Source organism: Ananas comosus, linkage group 5 (genome assembly GCF_001540865.1).
Source record: "Ananas comosus cultivar F153 linkage group 5, ASM154086v1, whole genome shotgun sequence".
Classification (NCBI taxonomy): Eukaryota; Viridiplantae; Streptophyta; class Magnoliopsida; order Poales; family Bromeliaceae; genus Ananas; species Ananas comosus.
In genome coordinates this window covers 14,139,555-14,165,301 of record NC_033625.1, presented here as the reverse complement: position 1 = coordinate 14,165,301, position 25,747 = coordinate 14,139,555, and the positions used below count along the sequence as shown (strand labels likewise).

The following is a 25,747-nucleotide window of genomic DNA, read 5'->3' as shown; positions in this document are numbered from 1 at the left end:
TACCTGGTCACTGCGGGCCTCAGCCTCATTCTCGTTGACCGCAACTCCGACAAGCTCCACGACGTCGCCGCCGCCCGCTCCGGCAGCCCAAAAAGGAAGAGAAAGAAAAAAAGGGACATTTGTGAGGGCATTTTTGTAAATATATACCAGCTGGAGCTTTTGGAGGGACATATTTGTGAGGGCAAAAATATCATTTTACGAACCTACTGTTAAAAAATAAACAGTTCTCTAACGGGTGCTAACCAGAGGGGCATATCTGAATATATTAGAACTTTTACAGGAATAACTTTGAAAGTTGAACTTTGTAGGAATATATCTACAATTCATCATGTTTGCGGGGACCTGTATGTAATTAACCCTAACAAATATGTCACAGACTTAGAAAAATTTTGGCCAGGGCCCCAAAGCCTGTCACTAATATAAAATCATTGCTCGAACATTGTCCACCATATCAGTCGTGGATCGTGCTGCCAATTCCTTATGCTGTGTGACGATCCCTCTTTATACTGAAGGACCGTTTGGTTGGATGTAATGAAAAATACAATATAATTAGAGATGCATGCAGTTGAAGACGTAGTAATTACAACTACATATATTTCATTTGGTTTAAGAGAGTAAAAAGTACTGTAATTATAAATAATTTGTTTAGTTGTATGTAATTGAGTAGTAACATTACATCTAATATGCAAAAAAAAGAAAACAAAAATTCTATTTAAAAAGCAATCAGAAAGGTAAAGTTATATTTTAGTTAAAGTTACTCTCTCCAACTGCTGCAGTTGGAACTACAATCAATTTGAGTGTAGTTTCAACAGCTGCACTTGAGCCTCCTTATGTAGTTCCAACTAAAGTAGTTGGATTAACGCTAGAATTGAATTTGTATATAGTTGTAACTATAGTACAATTTACAACTACATACAATCAAACAGCTCGTTAAATCTTTTCCTCAATTATAGTTAAACTTTACTATAAAAAAAAATAGTAAAATTTTTTAGCACATATATTTTTGAGCACATGGAGAACATCTCCTTTTTTCTTCTTTGTTAACTATATAAATCTATCATTGTTGAATAAGTAGGCATAATAAAATATCCTAATGAAAAAATAATCACAAAAAAAAATTATAGCCAATGGTATTGGACTTTTGGGAAAAAGAAAAGGAAAAAAAGTTGAGTTCAAAAGACAAAAAGTGTGAGTGGGCCAGGACTAAGTGCTTTCTCAAATTTGGCATTAGGTTGACTTGAAAATAGGAATAATAGGAATCTAAGAAATTCAAATTTAAATACCAAGTTTATTTTTGAAATATTAAGAAATTATGTGTAGTATTAAAGAGGAAAGATTTAGTGCATAACATTCAAAAATTCAGAAGATTAGTAAACCTATAGTGGTACTTTAAGTAGTACATTTAGGGGCTGTTTGGTTGGATATAGTTGTAATTAATTAATTACATATAGTTTATTTGGTTTTATGTAGATGCAATTGTTGCAGTTGCATTTCTTCTGTTTGATAATTTGAAGCTGATAGTTGTATTTGTGAATCTTATCACCTCTTTAGATAAAGTGGTGAGATTACCTTCACTATACATAAAATAATTGTATAATTTTATTAATCATTTAAATTTACTTACTATCTATAAATAAATAAGTGGATATATATAATATTTTTATATTTTTCAATAATTCTTCAACTTATCAATTGACACATTTAAAATTTTTAATTTATTTAATTTTAATATGTAAATCAAAATTTAAAAATTTAAACCATTCTCTCAATTTTTTTATCAAATTTAATAATTATAATTAATTAAAACTTATTAAGTTGACACACACAATCATATTCGATGAAAATTTAGAAAAAAAAATTATTTTTTATATTTTGAATAAAATAAATTTTAAAAAAATTTAATTTTTTGCACAAAACTTGTATCACCTAAAAAATTTTATTAGTATGAATTTATTTACAAGTATTTTTGTTTATCCATATATATATATATATATATATATATATATATATATATATATATATATATATATATATATATATATATATATATATATATTTATATATTTNTTAAAAAATTTAATTTTTTTCACAAAACTTGTATCACCTAAAAAATTTTATTAGTATGAATTTATTTACAAGTATTTTTATTTATCCATATATATATATATATTATTTATTTATTATTTTAATTTATGGGTGATTCTATTCCTCACCAACTGCTACAGTTGGAACTACAGCCAATTTGGATATAGTTCCAACTACAGCATTTGGACCTTCTTGTGTAGTTGCAATTGCAGCAGTTGGACTCAACTGTATTAAACTAAACACAGAAATTGAGGTTGTATGTTTTTGTAACTGCACTGCAGTTACAAATGCATGCAACCAAACAGCCCCTTAAGTTCATTCGTGATAATGAACTTTTAAAAATGCTTCGCTGCAATCCTTACTTATTATTAAAGAAAAATACGTTATCAATTAATTGTGTATAGATTTGATATTGGGGCAAAAGAACATATCACTATACTTCTCTATTCTTTAGTGAAGATGTGCAAATCATATTGTAACTATTTTCTCGCATGCAGTTTATATGATACATAATGTCATATACAACCAAATAAGTATATTTTAAGTATATTTGCCATCACATTTCTTTTCTAACCATATTACGCTCTAGATATATCTCGAAATGAGCCTTAATAAGAAACTAGTATGTTGGTTTGGATGTATAGAGCCTTTTAGTTTATTAATAGTAGGAAAAACTTCAAAAACTCTCCCTGTGGTTTCGCACTTTTTTTATTTTAGTACCCTGTGGTTTAAAATGTATCAAGTTAGTACTCTGCGGTTTCGCACTTTCTCACTTTAGTACCCTGTGGTTTAAAGTGTATTAAGTTAGTACTCTGTGGTTTTATTTTTGTATCAAGTTAGTACCCTGTGGCTTTATTTTTCTCTTAATGAAATATTAAACCACAGGATACTAAAGTGAGAAAGTGTGAAACCACAGGGTACTAACTTGATACACTTTAAACCACAGGGTACTAAAGTGAGAAAGTGCGAAACCACAGAGTACTAACTTGATACACTTTAAACCACAGGGTACTAAAGTGAGAAAGTGCGAAACCACAGAGTACTAACTTGATACACTTTAAACCACAGGGTACTAAAATGAAAAAAAGTGAAACCACAAGGGGGATATTTGAAGTTTTCCCTTAATAGTATCATATTCTAAAAGAAGACTAAACTAAACCTTAATAAAACGCTAAACATGGAAGTTTATATAATGGCATCAAACCTTCAATAGCCTAGTGGTTAGATATAAAGATGCCGACAAAAAGGACTTGGATTTCGAGTTCTTAGATTAATATAGACATAAGGATCTAACCCGTTAGGCACTAATAACTCGTTGAGCATAAACCACCGGCCTAAAATACTTAGGTTCAGTTATTAGTGCTAGTGGACCGAGTTGTTATAATCGATATCATAGCCAAATTATTCGCGGGAAGTGTGAGAAGGGTTTCACCCTACCTGATGAATTTTAGACTATGTAGGACCAGGCCGCCGAGGATGGCAAGGCCTAAGTGTAATACTTAGGTACGGCTAACGCGAATGTTAGGACCTAAGAGCATATTTGTTTGGGTGAAAATGGAGAAGGATGAAGTTGTTTGCGGCCGTAAACGATCATTTCCGTTATTTGTTTCGTCATTTAAAGATACGATCGAAATTCGAGCTACCCAGCACAGTATAATTGTCTTCGGCCCACCCTGGGCCGAAGTCAATTACGGTGAAGAGAAGTAAAGAAGAAAATACAATAATACAATGAATAATGCTAGTTATATTTAAATCTATTTAATTATGGCACTAATTATTTTTTTATTTAGTTTGCATGCTTAAAATATAATAAAATTTGGTTAATTAAATTTTTTATTATTTCCTTCAAACTAACCAAATTTTTTATTATTTCCTTCATTTAGTTTGTACATTTAAAATATGATGAAAATTGATTAGCTAGGTATTATATAATTTTTTACTTTATAATTTTATTGTTGTATTATTATAATTTATGTATAAAAAATAATTTAGTTATTTTAGATTAATCTTTTTAATTATATAGGATTATAATTATATTATTTATATTTATTATAATATAATTTATTATTTATTAAGTAATTTATTGTTTATACATAAATTATAATTTTATATTCTTTATTTTTTGTCAAATAAACAACATAATGAAAGGAACTTCACTTCCATAGCTATAAAACAAACAGTAGGGAAGGAATAGTTTTTACTGAACTCTACTTCAATTCAAAGCCCATTTCAACGCAAAGTCCAGTTTCGGTGAAACAAATAGGCCCTAAACAGAGGAAGTATACCACACCCCAATAGTTCTACATCGGGTAGCGTGGGAGTATGACAGGCTTATATATGACGAATATTTTAGAACTAATAGCTGGACTTAAGTATTTTGGATTGGTGATTTAGTCTCAACCAGTTATTAGTTGCGAAACACAGATCATAATAAAAAAAATTAGGAAAAAAAAGTCTACATAATAGCATAATGTGTGAGAATTATTATGTTCCCAAGGAACAACTTATCATTTCTTTAATCTTTCTACAAAGTGTTCATTCATGTGTAAGAGTACACCAGCACTTAACATGTCAGGGGTGTTTTGGTAATTTCAGGTAATGCAGGTGCAAAGTAGTATCTGTGGTCCAACGTGCGGGGTTGCACGCCCCATCACCAATTTACTAAAATGCCCTCAGCTAGTGCTGTAATTGCATGAACCCTGTGCTATAGACCAAGTACTTCAAAAATTAAATTTAGATGTCTCAGATGATAATGTGGCTTTTGCTTATTCACCCCTTATTACTATTCAAAATTTTTAAATTTACCATAGAATTACTAAAATATCCTTCTAAAATTCAATCTTATTAATAAACCCTAAGAAAAGAGAATATTTGAAGAACTTTTTTAAAACAATAAGGATATTTTTGGTAGACTAAATAAGATATTTTTGAAGTTTTAAAGGACATATTAGATATTATCTCAATTCTTTTAATTAAATATAAACCGTTGTACATAATCTACAAATCTACAATATTTAGGAGTCTCTCTGTTTTATGTAGTTATAAATATAGTGTAAATTATATGGTTAAAAGTACAGCAGCTACAATCACAACTGTGGTCACAGTTATATTTCTTTCGCTATATGCCTTGCATATATTAATATTTTCTTTTTGAGTAAGGTGATTTGAGTTTTTGCCAATTGCTTTAGTTGAAACTGTTGCCAATTTGGATATAACTCCAACTGCAATAGTTAGTCCTCCTTATGCAATTTCAACTGTTATATTTGGACTTCAATACACCAATGTATTTTGATTTGCATATGGTTAAAGAGCCCAATGTAACTATAAATTCATGCAACTAAACTTCTCTTAAAATGTTTAAGACTGGAATCTTTAATTGTAAATACAATTATTTTTTCTTTCAAACTTAAATTTTTGGGTCTGTTCGAGTAATTTGACATGATATGAGAACTCAGTTCGTACGTACTCTCTATATTTACGATACTTTTCAAATTAGTGTTGTTTCAAATTCCAATTCGAGTTCATATTATTCTTTTTCGGTTTTGTTCATTCTTTCAAATTAAATTTTACCTGATTCTTTTCTACTGATTCCATCTGGTTCTTTCAACGATTTTGTGCATTTACTTGACTATAATGTGTTCATGCCACATATATGTTGTTTGTAAGACATAATATTGTGTTAAGAGAGCGTGGTGGAAATATTGAAACAAATATTTTGTAGAAATGATCTTCAACATAAGACTATCCTATTTGTCGTTCATCGAATGGATAGTATGAATCTCGAAACTTAATATACGATGAATGAAATAGTCTAACGTTGGAGATTGTCTCCATCAAAAATTTTTTGGTTCTAAATTTGAGTTCCGAGGACACTATCCTGTAAAGAAAGTTTGGGTGAGAACATTCCTAAATTGAGATCGCCCTATCTACTAGCGATTACAGCACAGCGCAAATCTCAAAGCAGGATGAACGACAGATAGAGTGGTCTCATGTCTCGGAAAAATAGAATAGACCTTGGTCCACACAATAATTTCTCTGTTTTATCCTTTACTGAGGGGTAAAACAGTCAATTGCTCCCTTAACATGTTCTCCTATGTGGACCCTTGTTCATGGTATTGTAGTAAAACATTGGGAGGTGAGAGGGCATTATGGTAATTTCACATCAAAGTGGGTGGTGGTAGTGGAATATGCTTTGGATGCTTGGAAGTGTGAGTGTGACAGGGTGTATGAGGTATATAATTGTGAATAAATGTGAATAAAATTAAAAAGGGAAATTGTTGGGGAATGATTGGGAGGTGTTGTGATTTGTGGGTGAGGGAAAAGGATAAGTAATTAATTAGAGTTTCCAAGTTTGGGATCTCTTCCTCCCATGTGGACCTGCTTTTCCTAATTAAGCAATTATGATCTATAAATTTCTTTTTAAGATAACAACATATAATTTTGCAATTGTTTAGTTGTTTGCATTTTAATTTGTGTTTTAAGTGTAATTAATCAATAGCTCAAAAGTTATGCTTAGTTTGTTGTAGTTAAACTATGAGGCTAGTGTCGTTTTGGTTCTCAAATTTTAATTTATTATTGTAATCAAGTTATATAATTCGATTTATCTGGCTGAGTATTAATGTACCGCTATTGTTGTGATTGATAATGTGTCAATAATTAAAATATTACAATACTTTTTATATCAGCAATGTGGTAAAATTAGTCAATTAAATTGGATTGTGGGATTTGACTGAAAAAATTCTGAAAGTTTGAATCATAAATAACAATAAAATAAAGCTCGAGAACTAATGTGCCTGCCGAATCATAGTTTAAGGACTAAATATGCAATTTACCCTTGCATTTACATATTATAGTGGAACCCGCAAATGAAGGCCCGACTGTTGTGTTTTGTGCTACACCTGAGTCAGATGCAGTGGGAAATGCAGCAGTTGGAAAGAGCAATTCTATAGCTGCAATAATCTTAGTTAATCACTTTCCTTTCAAATAAATTGTTTTAAAAAAACTATCATTTGGAGGTAATTTCACCATCTTACGAAGAAAAAAAAAATATTGGCAAGTGCATCTTCCGACTGCATTCAACAAAGCAGAATATTTGAAATTACATTTATTGTAATATTACTTTGTATTTTACAATTACATCAAACTAAATAATCCCTTCTATGAATTATATCAAAACAAATATATGAATTTTAAAAGGCTAAATTACATAAAACTCTCTGTCAAAATTCGATTTTTTACTTTCCCCCCATGTCATTTAAAAATTTACACTTTACCCCCTTATAAAATAAAAAATGTTCACAGGGGGTACGGTGTGTACTATGGTGATAAAATGACCATTTTGCCCCTCACCATTTTCGTCTCCTCCCTCATCTTCCTCAACTGCCGCCTTGATAGGCCGCAGTTCACGCCTCGATCGGCCGAGATTTCTCTCCATTTTCTTCTCCACCTGCTCTCCTTCTCCTCCTGCATCCTCGCCGCCTCTCGATTTTGGCGACTATAGGGAGGAAATCGAGGTGGGCGTGGATGGAAAGGTAGGCAAGGGCAACGAGGGCGAAGGCGATGCGGCGGAGGAGGGCGAAGAGATGTTTGTGGGCGCGGAAAGAGATGTGGGCGAGGGCGAAGCTGTAGAGGAGGGTGAGGCGGCGAGGCGGAGGAAGGCGAAGCAGCGAGGAAAAGGGCGGAAGGATATTTTTGGCATAAAAAAAAATTATAATGGAACTCTAACGGATCACTAACGGTAGAGGGTGAAGTGCACATTTTTTATTTTACAATGGAGTAAAGTGTAGGTTTTTAAATGACAAAAGAGGAAAATGAAAAATCGAGTTTTGACAGAAAGATTTTCTGTAATTTAGCCATTTAAAAATATTAATTTTATAACTAGTTCAATAGTACATTTAAGTTAGTATGTTATAATCAGTATTTTAACAGTGTTGTTAGTCTATTGTAAAATTTTGTAATGTGATAGAATATTTGCTAATTCTAAAAAGTTTTAATGAAAACCATTAAATATAGATATGTGAGGTTGTATTGTGGGGAAAGGATTAGATGAGTTCCAAGATTGGGATCTCTCTTTCACTTGTATCACTCCGTCCCATGTGGATGTGCTTTTATCCTAGTTAAGTAATTATTATTTGGGGCAATTGTTTATATATCTTTAAAAAATTTCTGACTTTCTGAGTTACTCCTCTTAGAAGACTAATATTGAAAATACTTTTTTTACCTTCCAACTTATTTCCAATATACTCTAGAGTTAAATTCTGTTAGTAATAGCTGTTATTTCTATAAAATTACTATTTTACTCTTTCAAATATACCCTTCTATTATCGCCAATTGTTCTTATTTGCCTATAAGTTACGGGGACAAAAAGTACTTTAATTTTTTATCTTTTTAAATATACCCTTCTATCATCATCAATATTTTTTATTTGTTCTTAAGTTAAGGATAAAAAAAGTATTTTGATTTTTTAAACTCTGGTAGATATTTAACTCGTGTTTAACCTAAGTTAACTTAACGGGTGATAACTGCAGGAGTATTTTGAAATAACGGAGAACATATGAGGGATATATTAGAAAAAAAAAGGCATAAATAAGATATTTCTAAAATTTTGAGGAGTATACAGGCAATTATCCCTTAGGGGCAATTTAAACCAAAGCTTCATTTTTATTCTTTAAAATTTCCTTCTAGATGATGGTTAAGAACGTTATTGTTTCATTATTAATATAATAATATTATTATTATTATGGTATCAAGTGCCAAACAAAGTGCTAAGTCCGGTTTCAATCGCTCATTCATTAAGTCACTTCTTGGCATGTCGCTCTCGCGTGCCACGTCCGTGCCTTTGTGTCAATTGATCCCTCACTTCAGCTTCTGCTTTCAGCAGTTCCATAACTTTTGAACTTTAATGTACAGTCGAAATTCTCGAAAGAAAGAGTCCAAAATGTCGGATCGTTGGCGCTAATCATTAATCTCAAAAGCTCGAGCTATTAGAAATACGTAATTAATTTACTTAGGGGCTGTTTGATTGCATGTAGTTGCAACTACACTGCAGTTGTAACTACATATAAATACAAATTTCGTGTTTAGTTTGATGTATTTAACTCCAACTGCTGCAGTAGGAACTGCAAGAGGAAGCCCAACTGCAGCAGTTCGAGCTACACCCAAATTGGCCGCAGTTCCAACTACAACAGCTGGAGAGAATAACTTTACATAAAAGGCACATTTATCTCCTCAATATTTTTTAAATAATTTTTTTTTCTTTTTTACATTGGAGGTAATCTCACCATCATATATATAAAATAATAAAATTTTAAAATTATTTCTCAACTGTATGCAACCAAACAAATTACGTATACTTGTAGCACTTTCTACTGCATTCAACCAAACATGATTCATGTAGTTGTAACTGCTGTATTTTCAACTGCATGCATCTCTAACTACACTGCATTTATAATTGCATCTAACCAAACGTCCCCTTAAAGCGTACAGATATAGCGCCCACGGGTCTCAATTGTAACTCGGCCCACCTTAGCCTCACGCCATTTCGAATATAATTCGGCCCAACATGGTCTCCCGCCATAGGACAGGATACTGGTCCATTTTAGCCAACACAAAACTCTAGTTTGATACTTTTATTACGAGAATTTCAATACAATGATTTTAAAATCATTATACAAACAACATATTATCAAATAACACTCCAACTTACAATAATACTAAATAGACTTTGCAGTGCTTCTCACTAGAGATGTCAACGGGTCGGATTCGGAGCGAATTTTTAAAAATCCGAATCCGAACACGAACCCGGTGGATTTTAAAAATCCATATCCAAACCCGAATCCTACCAAAAATTCGAAACCCGAACCCGAAAATTTGAACCCGAAAAAATTATTATTTTTTCAATATTTCAAAATATATTATATTAAATCTAAAATTTTGAAATACAAGTTCAAATATAACATCAAATTTTTATATATATATATATTATATATAATACAAAATAAATTCAGGTTCTGGTTGGATTCGGGTACAATCAAAATCCATATCCGGCGGATTTCTATTTTTGGTACCCATATCCGAATCCATATCCATATCCATTAGATATATTCGTTTCATTCGGATTCGGGTTCGGATAAAATTTTTGATATCCAAACCCATTGACATCCTACTTCTCACAAAGGTTAGTCTTGACAAATTTGTCTTTGCTTGCTGCACTTGGCCGTCGTCCTTCCTTTCATCCTTTGGACTTCTGACAGTGATATTAACGTCACTAAAACTAGTGATGACGGATCAAATACCAAATTTGGTCACTTTAGATTAATTGATACTGATTAGATTTATTGAAAAAGATATCTATATGATAACTTTAGATATGTTAATATCACCGTCCTTCGATTTCTTTGATGCTTTTATTTATTTAAATTTTGATACCAAATATCATAGCTGTATGTATATGGATACATAGGGGCCGTTTGGTTAGATGTAGTTGTAGAAATAGTATAGTTGAAAATACATACAATTGCAAATGTTGTAGTTGTAACTACACCTATTCTGTTTGGTTTTATACAGTTGCAACTGCTACAGTTACATTTTTTCTGTTTGGTAATATGAAGCTGATAGTTTGTATTTGTGAATTTTGTCAAATTTTCAGATAGAGTGGTGAGATTACCTTTACTATTCATAAAATAATTGTATAATTTTATTAATCATTCAAACTTACTATTTATAAATAAATAAATAGATATATATAATCACACACAAAATTTGAAATTTAAAAGTTAAAAGTTGAAATTAAAAAATTTAAATATAAAATTTAAAATTTGAATTTAGATATAAACTTTGAATATTAAAGTAAAATAAAAATTTAAACTTTAAGTCTAGAATCGGAATTAGGTTTCAAAAAGTAAGTTTTAATTGCTTTTGATTTTGGATCTCGAAAATTAGAAAACTGATTTAAAAAAATCAGAATCAGATTTTGCAAAAAAATTTGTCAAACGTTCTATTGAGCCGAAATTTACTTTTAGGGTGCGTTTGGTTCGCATTATGAAAGATTACTAGGAATAAAAGATATNTATATTAAATCATAACTTCATTTTTATTCTTTAAAATTTCCCTCTAGATGATGGTTAAAGAATGTTATTGTTTCATTATTAATATAATAATATAATAATAATATTATTATTATGGTATCAAGTGCCAAACAAAGTTGCTAAGTCCGGTTTCAATCGCTCATTCATTAAGTCACTTCTTGGCATGTCGCTCTCGCGTGCCACCTCCGTGCCTTTGTGTCAATTGATCCCTCACTTCAGCTTCTGCTTTCAGCAGTTCCATAACTTTTGAACTTTTTAATGTACAGTCGAAATTCTCGAAAGAAAGAGTCCAAAATGTCGGATCGTTGGCGCTAATCATTAATTTCAAAAGCTCGAGCCGTTAGAAATACGCAATCAATTCACGTAGGGACCGTTTGATTGCATGTAGTTGCAACTACACTGCAGTTGTAACTACATATAAATACAAATTTCGTCTTTGGTTTGATATATTTAACTCCAACTGCTGCAGTAGGAAATGTAAGAGGACGCCCAACTGCAACAGTTCGAACTATGCCCAAATTAGCCGTAGTTTCAACTACAACAGTTGGAGAGAATAACTTTAAATAAAAGGCATACTTATCTCCTCAATATTTTTTAAATAAATTTTCTTTTTTCTTTTTTTACATTAGAGGTAATCTCACCATCATATATATAAAATAATAAAATTTTAAAATTATTTCTCAACTGTATGCAACCAAACAAATTACGTATACTTGTAGCGCTTTCTACTACATCCAACCAAACATGATTCATGTAGTTGTAACTGCTGTATTTTCAACTGCATGCATCTCTAACTACACTGCATTTATAATTGCATCTAACCAAACGTCCCCTTAAAGCGTACAGATACAGCGCCTACGGGTCTCAATTGTGACTCGGCCCACCCCAGCCTTACGCCATTTCGAATATGATTCGGCCCAACATAGTCTCCCGCCATAGGACAGGATACTGGTCCATTTAAGCCAATACAAAACTCTAGTTTGATACTTTTATTATGGGAATTTCAATACAATGATTTTAAAATCATTATACAAACAACATATTATCAAATAACACTCCAACTTACAATAATACTAAATAGACTTTGCAGTGCTTCTCACTAGAGATGTCAACGGGTCAGATTCGGAGCGAATTTTTATAAACCCGAATCCGAACCCGAACCCGAACCCGGCGGATTTTAAAAACCCATATCCAAACCCGAATCCGACCAAAAATTCGAAACCCGAACCCGAAAATTTGAACCCGAAAAAAATATTATTTTTTCAATATTTCAAAATATATTATATTAAAGCTAAATTTTTGAAATACAAATTCAAATATAACATCAACTATATATATATATATATATATATATATATATATAATACAAAATAAATTCGGGTTCGGATCGGGTACAATTAAAATCCATATTCGAATCCATATCCGTCGGGTTTCTATTTTTGACACCCATATCCGAATCCATATCTATATCCATCAGATATATCCGTTTCATTCGGATTCGGATTCGGATAAAATTTCGAATATCCATACCCATTGACATCCTACTTCTCACAAAGGTTAGTCTTGACAAATTTGTCTTTGCTAGCTGCACTTGGCCGTCGTCCTTCCTTTCGTCCTTTGGACTTCTGACAGTGATATTAACGTCACTAAAACTAGTGATGACAGATCAAATACCAAATTTGGTCACTTTAGATTAATTGATACTGATTAGATTTATTGAAAAAGATATCTATGTGATAACTTTAGATATGTTAATATCACCATCCTTCGATTTCTTTGATGCTTTTATTTATTTATTTATTTATTCGCCGTTGTGGTGGGGAAGAACAAATGATATAGGATAGGACAAGAGGTGTGCTGCGCAAGGCTTTGATACCAAATGTAGCAGCAGTTTGGATATGCGAAACATAAATTTTGATACCAAATATCATAGCTGTATGTATATAGATAGATAGGGATCGTTTGGTTGGATGTAGTTGTAGAAACAGTATAGTTAGAAATGCTGTAGTTGTAACTACATCTAGTCTGTTTGATTTTATACAGTTGTAACTGCTGCAGTTATATTTTTTCTGTTTGGTAATATGNGAACAATAAGTTTAGAGAGAGATATAAGGTTAGAGTGTAAAGAAAAATAATATCAATTAGCCGGCGGATAGGAAGAAAAAAAAAGATTAGACATATTATGATAATCCTAATCCATTAATATGAGGATACCCACCCTCCCTCAAGGGAATGAGATTAGTACTTTGGGGTGAATCTTATTCCCAAGTGAATCCAATATTACCAACTAGATTACTTAGTGCGTTTAGCCAAACACCGTCATATTTTTTTATTCCCATTGGATTACTAGGAATCTTTAAAAGATAGCGCGAACCAAACGCACCCTTAGGCTAATCTAACATGGACAAATATGAAAATGTTGGATTTACTCATTTGAGTTAACTAGGGTTTCTTCCCAGCATGGTGACGCAAGCCTAAAAGCCGCGTGAAAAGTGAAAAGAAAAGATACATAAAAAACACAATTTTCGACAAGAGAAAAATATTATTGATCAATTCTAAAAACTAATTACATTAATCAAACGCGACGTAATATAGTGTCAATGATCAAATCCTACTATATTTGAAGATAATAAATTTTACTATATTTCTAAATCTAAATCGATCAGAAATAATCAAATAATCGACTGAAAATAAGAAAAATATAAAATTTTTCGAAACTAATCTAAAAAATGCAAAACTAGAAGCATAAACAGTTGAATATAGGCTCCAAACTCTGCCGGAATTTTGAAAAATATTTTCTGAATTTGGGTTGTATGCTAAAACGAGATTCTCGAGCGAAAAGTTACGGTGATTTAAAAATTTTTTGCACCAACCGTAAAAATTGCTAAACTTAACAGAATTTCCGGCCTAGCTTTGTTGAGTAACATTTTTACAAAAACTCTAGTGCTAATTTTGGCCATTACATAGCCTTTGTATTTCGCTTGACATTATAAATGCAAAAAAGTATGAAAAGTACCTTATTAGTCTCTTTATCAAAAAAAAAAAGAGAAAGAAAAAAAAAAGAACACTTTAACTGGGCTTGATTGGCCAAGCTAACCAAACAATGGGACATGATTTTATTATGGCCAAAATTAGGCTTATCTCCCAAATCATATACATAAATAAATAAATAAATATACCATGGGCCTATTCCAAAGTATGTAAATCAAATTTGCGGGCCAAAATCTCTCCCTAATTTTAAAAAATCTATAATTTACTTACTTAACATTTCAAATTGTTTCATTTAATCCCTCTCCATCAATGTTCGCTCACTATTTCCTTTATTTCTTATAATTTATACCGAAAATATTCTTCAAAATGACAGAAATAAATTATAAAATTATTTTTTATTGAAGAAGTATGGTTAATTTGGTCATTTTGTCCGTACCCCTCTGAATTATTTTTTGAAATTTGAAAGAGTCAAAATATAGATTTTTAAAATTCGATTAGGTAAAGTAAAAAAAAAAAATTATTTATATGAAGATTTTCTATAATTTAGTATTACTATTATTATATATTTTGCACTTCCTTATCTACATCTACATAGACACCAAAACACTTCCTTATCTACATCTACATACACACCAAAAGGCATATATACAAAATTAAATATCTCATTTACTCATCAGTGGTGTTATCCTATTGGTTCCATCACTATTGCAAATCAACAATTTTTTTTAAAAAAAAAACTTCTAAAAGTAAAAAAAAAAAAAAGAAATCTTGGAAACCTATGGGACATAGGGAAAAATGGCCACAAAAGTACCCAAGAATCCTATAAAAACATTTATGCATATGTATAAAAATATATTATTTTTTTTTTATCTTATCTCGTACTTCAGTTATCATCGTCTACCGTTATGGAAAACACATTTTAATTTTGAGATCAATAATAAGAAAACTATTATTCAATAATTGATAAGGCGTGGGTACTATACAAGATAAATGAAAAGTAAGGTTTGTCGGATCGTTGGCGCTAACCATTAATCCCAAAAGCTCGAGTTGTTAAAAATACGCAACTAATTCGCTTAAAACATATAAATACAACGTTTACGGATCTCGATTGTGATTCGGCCCAACCAGCCTTACGCCACTTTAAATATGACTCGGCCCAAGCCAGTCTCATGCCATTTCGAACATGACTCGGCTCACATGACCTCCTGCCACAGGACAAGATACTGACCCGACCCGTTTAAGCCAAAAAGGTTATGGTGTACAAGATTTTGCTTTTGTTGCTGGCTTATATAATCGTAATAGTAGAGTTATCTAATAAAGTATTTGATAAAACAAATTTACAGTTTTTATTGTGGTGGTACTACTAGAAATAAGAAACTATTAATAAAAATACAAAATAATATTTGATTCCACAATTTTTTTTTCGAACATATTCGAAAATTATTGAACTATTTACTTTTTTTTCCATCTATGGGACGGCGGAGATGTCCTCATAGCCTCCAATCGAACGGTTAAAATTGCCATCAAGTGATTCACCATCATTTCCTGCGAACGGCTCAAATTCCTTCTCCTCTTTAAATCCTACGGTTGAAATTTGATGTTAATAGAGTAAATTAAACCTTCATTTCACATTCTTTGAATTATTAAAAAAAAATTCAAATACCACCCTATGGTTTCGCATTTTCTCACATTAGTATTCTATGGTTTAAACTGTATTAGTTTCGTAACCTGTAGTTTCATTTTCCTTTTTTTATTATCCCCTCCACTAATTTATTTCATTAAGTTAGTAATAAAATTAAAACTAAATGATATTAAAGTGAATATTTGATAAACTCGAGGTCGGGTATCTGAAACTTTTTGTATATAATTTAACGAAAAGTTAACGGAGGGACTGACAAAAAGAGAAAAATGAAATCATAGGATACTAAATTAATACACTTTAAATCATAGGGTACCAAAGTAAAAAAATGCAAATCTAAGGGTGGTATTTAAAGTTTACCCTTATTAAAAAAAAAAGGAAAACTTCAAATACCCCCTTTGTGGTTTCACTTTTTTTTACTTTAGTATCATGTGATTTAAAGTGTATCAAGTTAGTACCCTGTGGTTTCGCACTTTCTCACTTTAGTATCCTATGGTTTAAAGTGTATCAAGTTAGTACTTTGTGGTTTCGCACTTTCTCACTTTAGTACCCTGTGGTTTAATATTTCATTAAGAGAAAAATAAAACTATAGGGTACTAACTTGATACAAAAATAAAATCACATGGTACTAATTTGATACACTTTAAACCATAGGGTACTAAAGTGAGAAAGTGCGAAACCACAAGGTCCCACAGGGTACTAAAATAAAAAAATGTGAAACCACAGGGAGGGTGTTTGAAGTTTTCCCCAAAAAAAACCCAAAATATGTCTCAAATGCTAATATGTTCCATTTGAAAGGGGGATAATTGTAAATTTCCGGCCACAAGCATACACTTCTGGGTACATTCTAAGTATCCGTAGCAATTCTCCCACCACTACCGCACTATAGGAAAGTGCTCCGAACAGAGTCGTCGAATGAGTTATACTTGGAGGCGACAATAAAATCCCCCAAACCCCTCCCTCTCCCTCTCCCACTCCCACTCCCTCTCTCTCTCTTCTCCGGCGGTGGCGGCGGCGATGGCGGCGGAGGCGGGGCGATCGGGGGCCCCCTCGGTGGAGTCGTACATCGGGAGCCTCATAAGCCTCACGTCGAAGAGCGAGATCCGGTACGAAGGGATCCTCTTCAACATCAACACCGAGGAGTCGAGCATCGGCCTCAGAAACGGTATAAACCCTAGTTCGTTGATCCTTGGTGTCGTAAAGATGTTTATTTTTCTTTTCTTTTTTTTTTTCAAATTTTGGGTAAAATGTAGAAATCTATTATTGCAAACGGCGAACCCGATATCCTTGTTCCCATGTGGATGTTTTTGTGTCGTAAAAGATGTGTCCTTTGATGATTTTTAAGGCAATTTTTCTAATTTTTTTTTTTAAAAAAAAAATCGGGGTAAAATGTTGAAAACTATTGCGAATGGTAGGCTCTAATTCGTTAATTCCATTTAGGTGCTTCCGTGTTGTAACTATGTGGTTTTTTTTTAATGATTTTTAGTGTAATTTTACAAATCTATTATTTTATTTTCGTTAAAATGTAGAAAAACTTTTGAGAACGGAAAACCCTAATTCGTTAACCCATTTAGGATGTTTTGGTGTTGGAAAAGATGGGTTCTTTGATGATTATGTAGGGTAGTTTATTATTATTATTATTATTATTTTTAAATTTTGAGTAAAAATTATGTTGAAAACTACTGCAAACTGTAAACCCTAATTCGTTAAGCCCATGAAGATGTTTTGGTGTTCTAAAGATGGGTTCTTTGATGATTTTGTAGGGCAATTTTTAGTATAATTTTTTTTTTTCTTAATCTTGGGCAAAATGTACAAAACTGCAGATGGTATAAACCCTAGTCCTTGATTCCGTTTAGATGTTTTGGTGATGTAAAGATGTGTTTGTTGATGATGTTTTGGGGTAATTTTTACAATTTATTCTTTTAATTTTGGCAGAATATAAAAAGCTGTTGCGAACAGTAAATCAAATCCTAAGATTTTAAGGATCATTTCTTGTAGAGTATATTGAAAATAAGCCCTAAACCATATTTCTAATTTTTAGAAATTTATTCCATATAGAAGAAACCTAACTTTTTTTTTTGGGAAAAATCTCTAAAATAAATTAACAAAAATAATAATTCCAAAAATAAAAAGTAAATAGATTCTGCATTCCATCAAAATTTTGCTCTGCATCAGTTAGTTTGACTTGGTGTTGAATGAAACATGAAGTTGAAATTATATTAATTTGGTTGGATTACTTGTCCGTACAATATTTTATCGCCTTATGTTTGTTTAGCTACTTTGCTACTTTAGTTATTAACATTGAAAATGATATGTGCAACCTCTTACTCTCATGATCATACATCAGTTATGTATTTTTCTTTTCCGCAAATGAGAAAAGAGATTCCTTTTGGTGGTTTATTAAGAAAATAAAAAAGGAACATTTCTGTTTATATATTCAAGCGTTTTTTTTTGCTATTTAGATAGACGAAGCATAGTTCCTCTCTTCTTGCTATCATGAATTTAGACTTTAGTGCTGATTCATGAACACAAAGCCTCAAATTTTAAATGATTTAGGTGAAATTAATCATATTTGGCCCATGTTCCATAGCATACTTTCATTGCCTTATTTTGGCTCGTGCAAAGCAATGACCGAGACTTCCCTTTCTTCTAAGAATCACATTTGAGGCTTCTTGTTTCTTGCTTTCCTTTTGTAAGCTATTAGTTTTTGAGCGAAGGTTTTTGGAATGATGTCAATGATGATTTGGGCAGCAAAAAGGGAGGTAGTTGGATGATATTATGGGTTATTTCAGCAGCAAAAGATAACTTTGTCAGTAATTATCTTTAAGCATTAAGTATAAAGAAGACCATTCACCTCTTTTGTGATTCCCTATTGTTGTTTGTTACGAGAGAGTCAGCTTTTATGTATGTGTAATAAAAAGAATCCATTTTCTTTCTTTTTTTTTTTTTAAAATATTTCTCATCTAATTTATTACATATAGTGGAAGAGGTCTAATAATAAGGATAAGGAAATCAAATAGCTTTCTCCGATTGAAGAGTTGAAAAGGAGTTTATGGGTGGTTATAATAAGCATAGGTTGTTTTGTGCTTCAATTTATTTTAATAGATTTTACAGCTATGTTGTTACAATAACGTTGATGCTGCTTTGCGGATCAACATTTCTATTTAATGTTATATTTTTTATTGTCATTTGTTATATTTTTTCTGGAGACAAGTTCTCTTTTTGCTTGTAAAAAAAAACTTCGCACATGTTCTCTCCTTTAGGGTATTACTGACTAAGGGCATGTTGGATTGAGCATTATTATAACTATAATTTGTAAATATGTTTTGGTGATAAGTTTTATATGACCTGATTTCATGCGTAGTTGTTTGGATGTCAATAGACTTATTAAGAAATTTTTTACTATTGTGCCATTTAGTTCTTGAAATTCAATGTATATTATAATCGTCGGTTCTGAAATCATGATATATCAGGGTATCCATTTGTACTTTTCGGAAAAATAGAGGGCCTCTACTTTTCCTATAACTCTTTTGTTGAAGATGTCCATGCAACCTTCTTACAAACCATATCCCAAATATTATTCGAAGATTGTTTGGGGACATTTTTGTATGAGTTTTGGGTTATTATAACTCCATATATCTAATTCTTTTGTCCAACCTACTGATGTCGTATGCAGCAAGGGGCATGTTTGTTTCACGAAAAGTGGAGGGGTGAAGTTATTTTTGGCTATAAAATGCCCTCTTCTGTTGTTTGGTTCGCAATAAATTAAATTCGTGCGTAACACCACTTTCCTAAAACGCCGTAATTGACTTAGCCCTTGGTGGTGGCGAAGTTAATTATGGACAAGAAAGAGAAAGAAAAAATTAGTAAAAAAATTAACTGCTGTTAGTTTTTTTCACTCTTTAATGTAGTGTGTAAATTTTCAATAAAGCAAACACAACGATAACTACAATTCGAAAGCCGTTGACTTCCCATCAAACAAACAATGGAGCAAATTTCTTTTTCATCTGAACTTTAGTTCAACTGAAAGTTTTTCAATCTGAAGATCAGTTACAGGAAAACTAACAGGTCCTAGTTGCGTAGCTTGTTTCAGTTTTGACCTCAATGTATCTCTTTAATTTGAATTTCTTATTTCTTCTCTTCTTCTCTTGTAGTACAATTATTTGGAACTGAAGGACGAAAGAAAGATGGCCAGCAAATTCCTGCTAGTGACAAAATTTATGAGTATATCCTCTTTCGTGGCACTGATATTAAGGTAATTGAAAATTCAAATGCAGTATATTATTAATATACTTGTAATGCATAAGTTGGTGATTAAGTAGGTGACAACTATGGTCTCCTAGTTTTCTTTGTTTAAGTTGGCGGCATCTTTTACACTGGATCATAGGGAATTAAAGGACAATTTAACCTTGTACTCCTGCTATCTTTCTCCTAATAATGACATGCCTGATGGATTTAATGTGGATGATACATGAACATATAATACATCTAGAGAGCATTAGTGCAATCCTTCTATTCTACTTCTTAGCAATTCCATTGTTATGAAGGGCCTCTTTGGCCTAGTGATCGCGTTGCGATGAGCAAAAGCGCTGGTTAGGGTGACACGGCCGCATGGTGGAATGTAGGTTTTCTTAGGTTGCTGTTCTTGCGGCCGAACAGCCAAAAGCACTGGAAGCATGTTTTGCCATCTCAATAAACCGGTGAAATTGAGCGATGTTTTGATACTGCTACACGATTTTGACTGGCTTTGCTGTTTATAAGGTTGTCAGCTGTTTGTCTTAAAAAACCATTCAGTCTTATGTCACTAAGATGTATGGCTTGATAGAAAGATGGAATGGACAACTAGGACTATATTCTAATATTCTTGGTAGATGGCTTTATTGAAAGAAGGGCAAAAGTGCATACCCTCTTGAGTTGTATTAATGAATATATATAGTACAAGAGATTGTCTTACTATAGTAACAATGACTACTATAGTAAGAGTATAACTAGGATTACATGTTATATAATCCTACTCTATAGAAGGCAATGATACTATTCTATATAAGGCAATAAAACACAATATCCTAATATATCGTAACATCCTAATATAGATAAAATATATCGTAACATTTATCTCATTCTGTTTGTAGTAGACGATGAGATAACCCCTTGCTTCAAATTACGACGTAACACACTTAGGGCATGTTTGTTTCAACGTAAGTAGACTTTGGGTAGAAGTGGACTTTGGGTTGAAGTGGAGTTTAGGTGAAAATTAATTCACTTCCGCTGTTTGTTTCTAACCGTGGAAGTGCAGTTCTGTGAGTTCTGTTGTTTGTTTAGTAGGAAGTAGATGACGTAAAAAGTGTAGCTCTCCACCCCCGGTATACTTACCTCCGAAGTGATATTATTGTCTATTTTGTAACTTAGTGAATAATAAATTATAATAAATAAAAATTAATATAATTATATATGTATATAATTATATATATGTATAATTATAAAATAAAATTTTAAAAAATTATATTATTTGTTTGCATATAAATTATAATAATGCAACAAATAAAATTCTAAAGTTAAAAAATTATTAACATTTAACAAATTCATTTTTTATCATTTTCTAAATATACAAATTAGACAAAAAATATATTAAAACTTACCTAACCAAATTTGATCACATTACCTAACCAAATTTAACAAGTTCCTTTGCCTCTTTGCACTTCACCGGAATTGACTTCGCCCCGTGGGAGGGCGAAGTCAATTACCCTATTTTGGGTGAACTCGACTTTCGGCCGTAATAAAATTACGGCAAAACAAACAACGGAAGTGATAGTTTACGGCGTAAACAACTTCCCCCCTCTCCACTTCCCTCTCACTTTCACCCAAACAAACACACCCTTAGTCATGAGCTTTTCTAAGCCACTAGCGTTTTTTTGATTCATGGAGGTACATATAAATTTAATGACTTCCGACTTTGTTAAATTATTTCCTGAAGTATAATTTTGAAGTATTGTCAAATTTTACATTTACAGAATCCCTGATGCATTTTGCAATTTACAAATTACTTGCTTTTTCCGCAGGACTTGCAAGTTAAGTCCTCGCCAGCGCCAGCGCCAGCTCAAGCTACTTCTGTCCACAACGATCCCGCTATTATTCAGGTAAAATTATTGCACTATCCGACATCATTCTCATACTTTTATCTTTTCTAGTTGTGGCTCATTATCTAATATTCTGTTATGCAGTCGCATTATTCGCACACAACGTCTACAACTTCAACGTTGCCATCTATTACAACTGGAAACATAACCGATCTCAATTCCCACACTGTCCCATTAGGGCTTCAAAGGCCGACGTTTCAGGCCAGTTTCCCTCCGTATCAGCCCGGTGGGGGCTTAGCTCCGCCAATGTACTGGCAAGGTTACTATGCACCATCAAACGCACCTCCTCATTTACAACAACCACCATCTCTGCTACGTCCGCCACCTGGATTGCCTCTACAATACCCTACAATGAATGCATCGTTACCGTCGTTACCGAATTTATCATCTCAGAATTTACCGGAGTTTCCCCCTTCTTTACTACAACCTTCTCTAAGTACTGCCACTACAAGTCAAAGTCAAACCTCTACTATGTTGCCACCTACTACATCACCCAATAACACTTTGCCAAATGTACCTCTGAAACCGTTAACACCTAACGTTGAAAACGATGTAACCATATCTCCAAGTGCTCCTTCTATTGTCAGCAACAAGCCTGTAGCGGTTCCCGGCCCAGTTTTGGCTTATCAAACTGTGCCTAAACTAGTTCCTGGTATGTCTGTTTCTTCATCTAGCGGGGTCCAGGTGGAGACTTCGGTTCCGCTGGCGATGCTAGGTCAGCTTTTGCAGACTGGGGCCTCCATTCAAGATCAGCTTTTGCAGACCGGGCCCTCGAACCCAGGTCAGCCTTCACAGACAGCTCCTACTACGCTAGGTCAGCCTTTGCAAACTGCTCCCTCGACGGTCGCTTCATCTCCGCCCTTGCAAGCGCCTAAAGAGAAAGAAGCTAAACCGTTGGAAACTAAGAGCAAACCTCTATTGCCTGAACCGTCAGAGCATACTTCCAGAGAGACTAGGGAGCCACTGTTGCCACCTCCAGAGCCAACTCCTCAGAAGGTATGTGAGTTTTATTCTAGTAATTGCATCAATTATTTTTTATTCTGAGAGTAGTCGTTTGTGTCTATTTCAGCTTAGTTTGTTCAACTTTTGGCTTATCTGATCCTTTTCATTAGTATAGCGCCTAAAGAGTTTCAGTGCTCATTAGTAATTTCAACAAGCAAATGAAATACTTGCCAAATGGTTCATGATTTTAAATCTTTCTTAAACGTTATAAGCTTGATTTAATCGAAATGTGCTAAACCCTTATATTTGATACTATGTTAATCTTAATGAATATTGATGTAATAATTTGTTTTCCAGATTAATGGAGCTGTCTCATACCCACAGTACAACAACAGGGGCCGTGGAAGAGGAAGAGGGACCGGAGTATGTCATTTCCTTCTCGCTTAAAAGCATAGCCACCGCACATTTTCCGTGCGATCATCTATAATGATGCATATTTTATCATTTCCATGGGCTTGGCTTTACTTATTAAAACCTAATATGGTTTGGTAACTTCATTAGCAGCTTTGTTTGGGGTCTAGGGTTTAGGGTTTAACTTAAATTAACTTTTACATAGGATGTCGATTTGAAGTGTGGTCGTTCTATCTTAGTTACCAAGAAAATTTAAGGTGTTTTAGTGATTATCTTGATTTTCCGAAGCTTTGTGAGAATTTGTACCTCATCTTCCTTGGTGCGCGCGCTCCTTGCACCTCGTGCCTTGTTGCACTTCATGCTTTTTAAACTATAATGCATTATAGTATGGTTAGGCATGTAACTTTTACTAGACATCTTCTGGGGAAGAAGGGCAGGTGGGGGTGGGGGTGGTTGCATAGATACATGTATGCAAAACACGTACTTTACACAAGCACATGTTTAAACTACTGAAATGCCAAACAGCTTATTGTTAAATTCTCCCCTTACTGCCTTATTTTTGCGAATTCTCTCAACATTTCCAAGTGGATCTCAAATCGTGAAATTAGGGTGCACTGCAGGTCTACCTCAGTTTTAGCTGCGTGCTAGTTAAAGATCTGAGCCTATTTTATTAAGAAATTGGAGTTCTCAGTTTTTCCCTGTTTTTTTTAACCATTCACGATAGTCATGGGTATTTTGCTGGTTAATTCACCTTGTTTTTGTGAAGTTACATTATCCATATTTCCAACTTAATTCCTAGCGCATCATTTGCCAATTCTTAAGTTTCCATCTGTCAAAAAATTCTCTCCATTGCATTTTGGAATTTGAGTAGTGTTGTACGCTCTTTAAATGCACCTGCAGAGTTATACTGTTATATTTTTATCCCTCTATTTGCTATCATCACCATTTGTAAACCCTAATTATATTTTTGCTCCATCAGTATTCACGTCCTGTTACGAACTTCACTGAAGACTTTGATTTCACGGCGATGAATGAGAAGTTCAAAAAAGACGAAGTATGGGGCCATCTTGGTAAAAACAAAGCCCAGTTAAGAGATACGGATGGAGAACTGGGAGAGGATGAAGATGACGCTGCTCTGGACTATGATGAAGCAGAGGCTATTAAGTCAGAGGTTAAGGTTGGAGATTTGTTTCGCTTTCTTTTACGGATTACATCCTCCTTATCCTTAATGTTGCTAACAACAATAATTTTGTTCCCCTTTTTTTTTTTTTATTTCCTTTTCCCTGTATAGCCTGTTTATGTTAAAGACGACTTTTTCGATTCGCTGTCTTGTGGTTCAATGGACCGGGGGGCACGGAATGGGCGGACCAGGTTTTCTGAGCAGCTGAGAATTGATACGGAGGTACGTATATGGTGGAAGCCATTTTCATGGCTTTTAAATGCTTTTTAGACTTGGCTTCAGATTTGCTTTTCTACTCGAGAAGCAGAAGTCAGATGTCTAACAAATGTTTAAGTTCGGAGATTTTTACCTGTGATAGGAAGCCAGCAAAAAAATTAGCTTCTAAGATCCAAAAGAACAAAACCCCAATCCCCAATTCTTGAAGCTCTTCTAGAATTTTCTTTTTTTTTTTTTTTTGAAGTTAAGAAAAACATTTTAGAGCTTTGTCAAATAGTTCTTCTAAAAAGTGCTTTTACAAAAGGTCCAGCTGGGCCTTACGGAATATATATCATGTCCTACCACTTTGTTTTTGTTTTTGTTTTTCCTACAGACTTTCGGTGATTTCCCAAGGCACCGGCCGATGCGAGGTGGTGGCGGACGGGGTTATCGCGGTGGCGGCGGTGGTCGGGCACAGGGCTTCTACGGTCGCAGGGGGTACGGCTACATGGGCAGGGGGTACGGCTACATGGGCAGGGGCCGTGGCCATTATTTCCCAAACCACGATTCCTAAGGGGAAAAAACAAGCCCCTCATGCGCGAAATTCTCAAACGAAACTGCGAGGGAGAAAGGGGAAAAAAATATTGGGGGCTATGCTTGTAACTATAGCTGGAGGTTTAGGATCCATGCTTGCGTAAAAATACCGAAATAAATGTGTTCCACCGCGATGGAAATAATGTTGTATCAGCCTTTTATGGGAATTGAATTTGAAGAAATTTGCGTTGCGGTCGCCATGGATCCAACCCTACTTCTATATTTTGATATCCTCCATGTGTATTATCGTATCGAAAATGCTGCCGTGTATCAAATAATCTCCTGTTGTTGCATCAAGAGGATGTGTGGTGTCAGATAAATGCCAAGAAACTCGTAATATTTTGGGCTTTTGTTGGTGTCATTTTCAGATCATAACCTTTCTTTTTGTCGGTATTGGCTGTTGTTGGTGTCATTTTCAGATCATAACCTTTCGTTTTGTCGGTATTGGCTGTGAATCTAAGTTGAAGTTAAGACATTGCGATGTTGA

The 25,747-nt window shown here is 33.3% G+C and overlaps 1 protein-coding gene across 2 annotated transcripts; it reads left to right on the top strand.

Moving 5' to 3' along the window:
• Nucleotides 16,695-25,747, top strand: LOC109710465 (protein decapping 5-like). 2 transcript variants are annotated; one of them, XM_020233056.1, is made up of 8 exons: nt 16,695-16,966; nt 19,956-20,056; nt 21,861-21,938; nt 22,023-22,934; nt 23,238-23,303; nt 24,271-24,462; nt 24,583-24,693; nt 25,061-25,747. In XM_020233056.1, exons 1-8 carry the CDS (start codon nt 16,819-16,821, stop codon nt 25,238-25,240), a joined length of 1,788 nt encoding a protein of 595 aa, XP_020088645.1. In that variant the 5' UTR covers nt 16,695-16,818; the 3' UTR covers nt 25,241-25,747. The 2 variants fall into 2 exon arrangements, with proteins under 2 accessions (XP_020088645.1, XP_020088643.1); XM_020233054.1 differs by having other exon boundaries at nt 16,698-16,966; nt 24,271-24,468.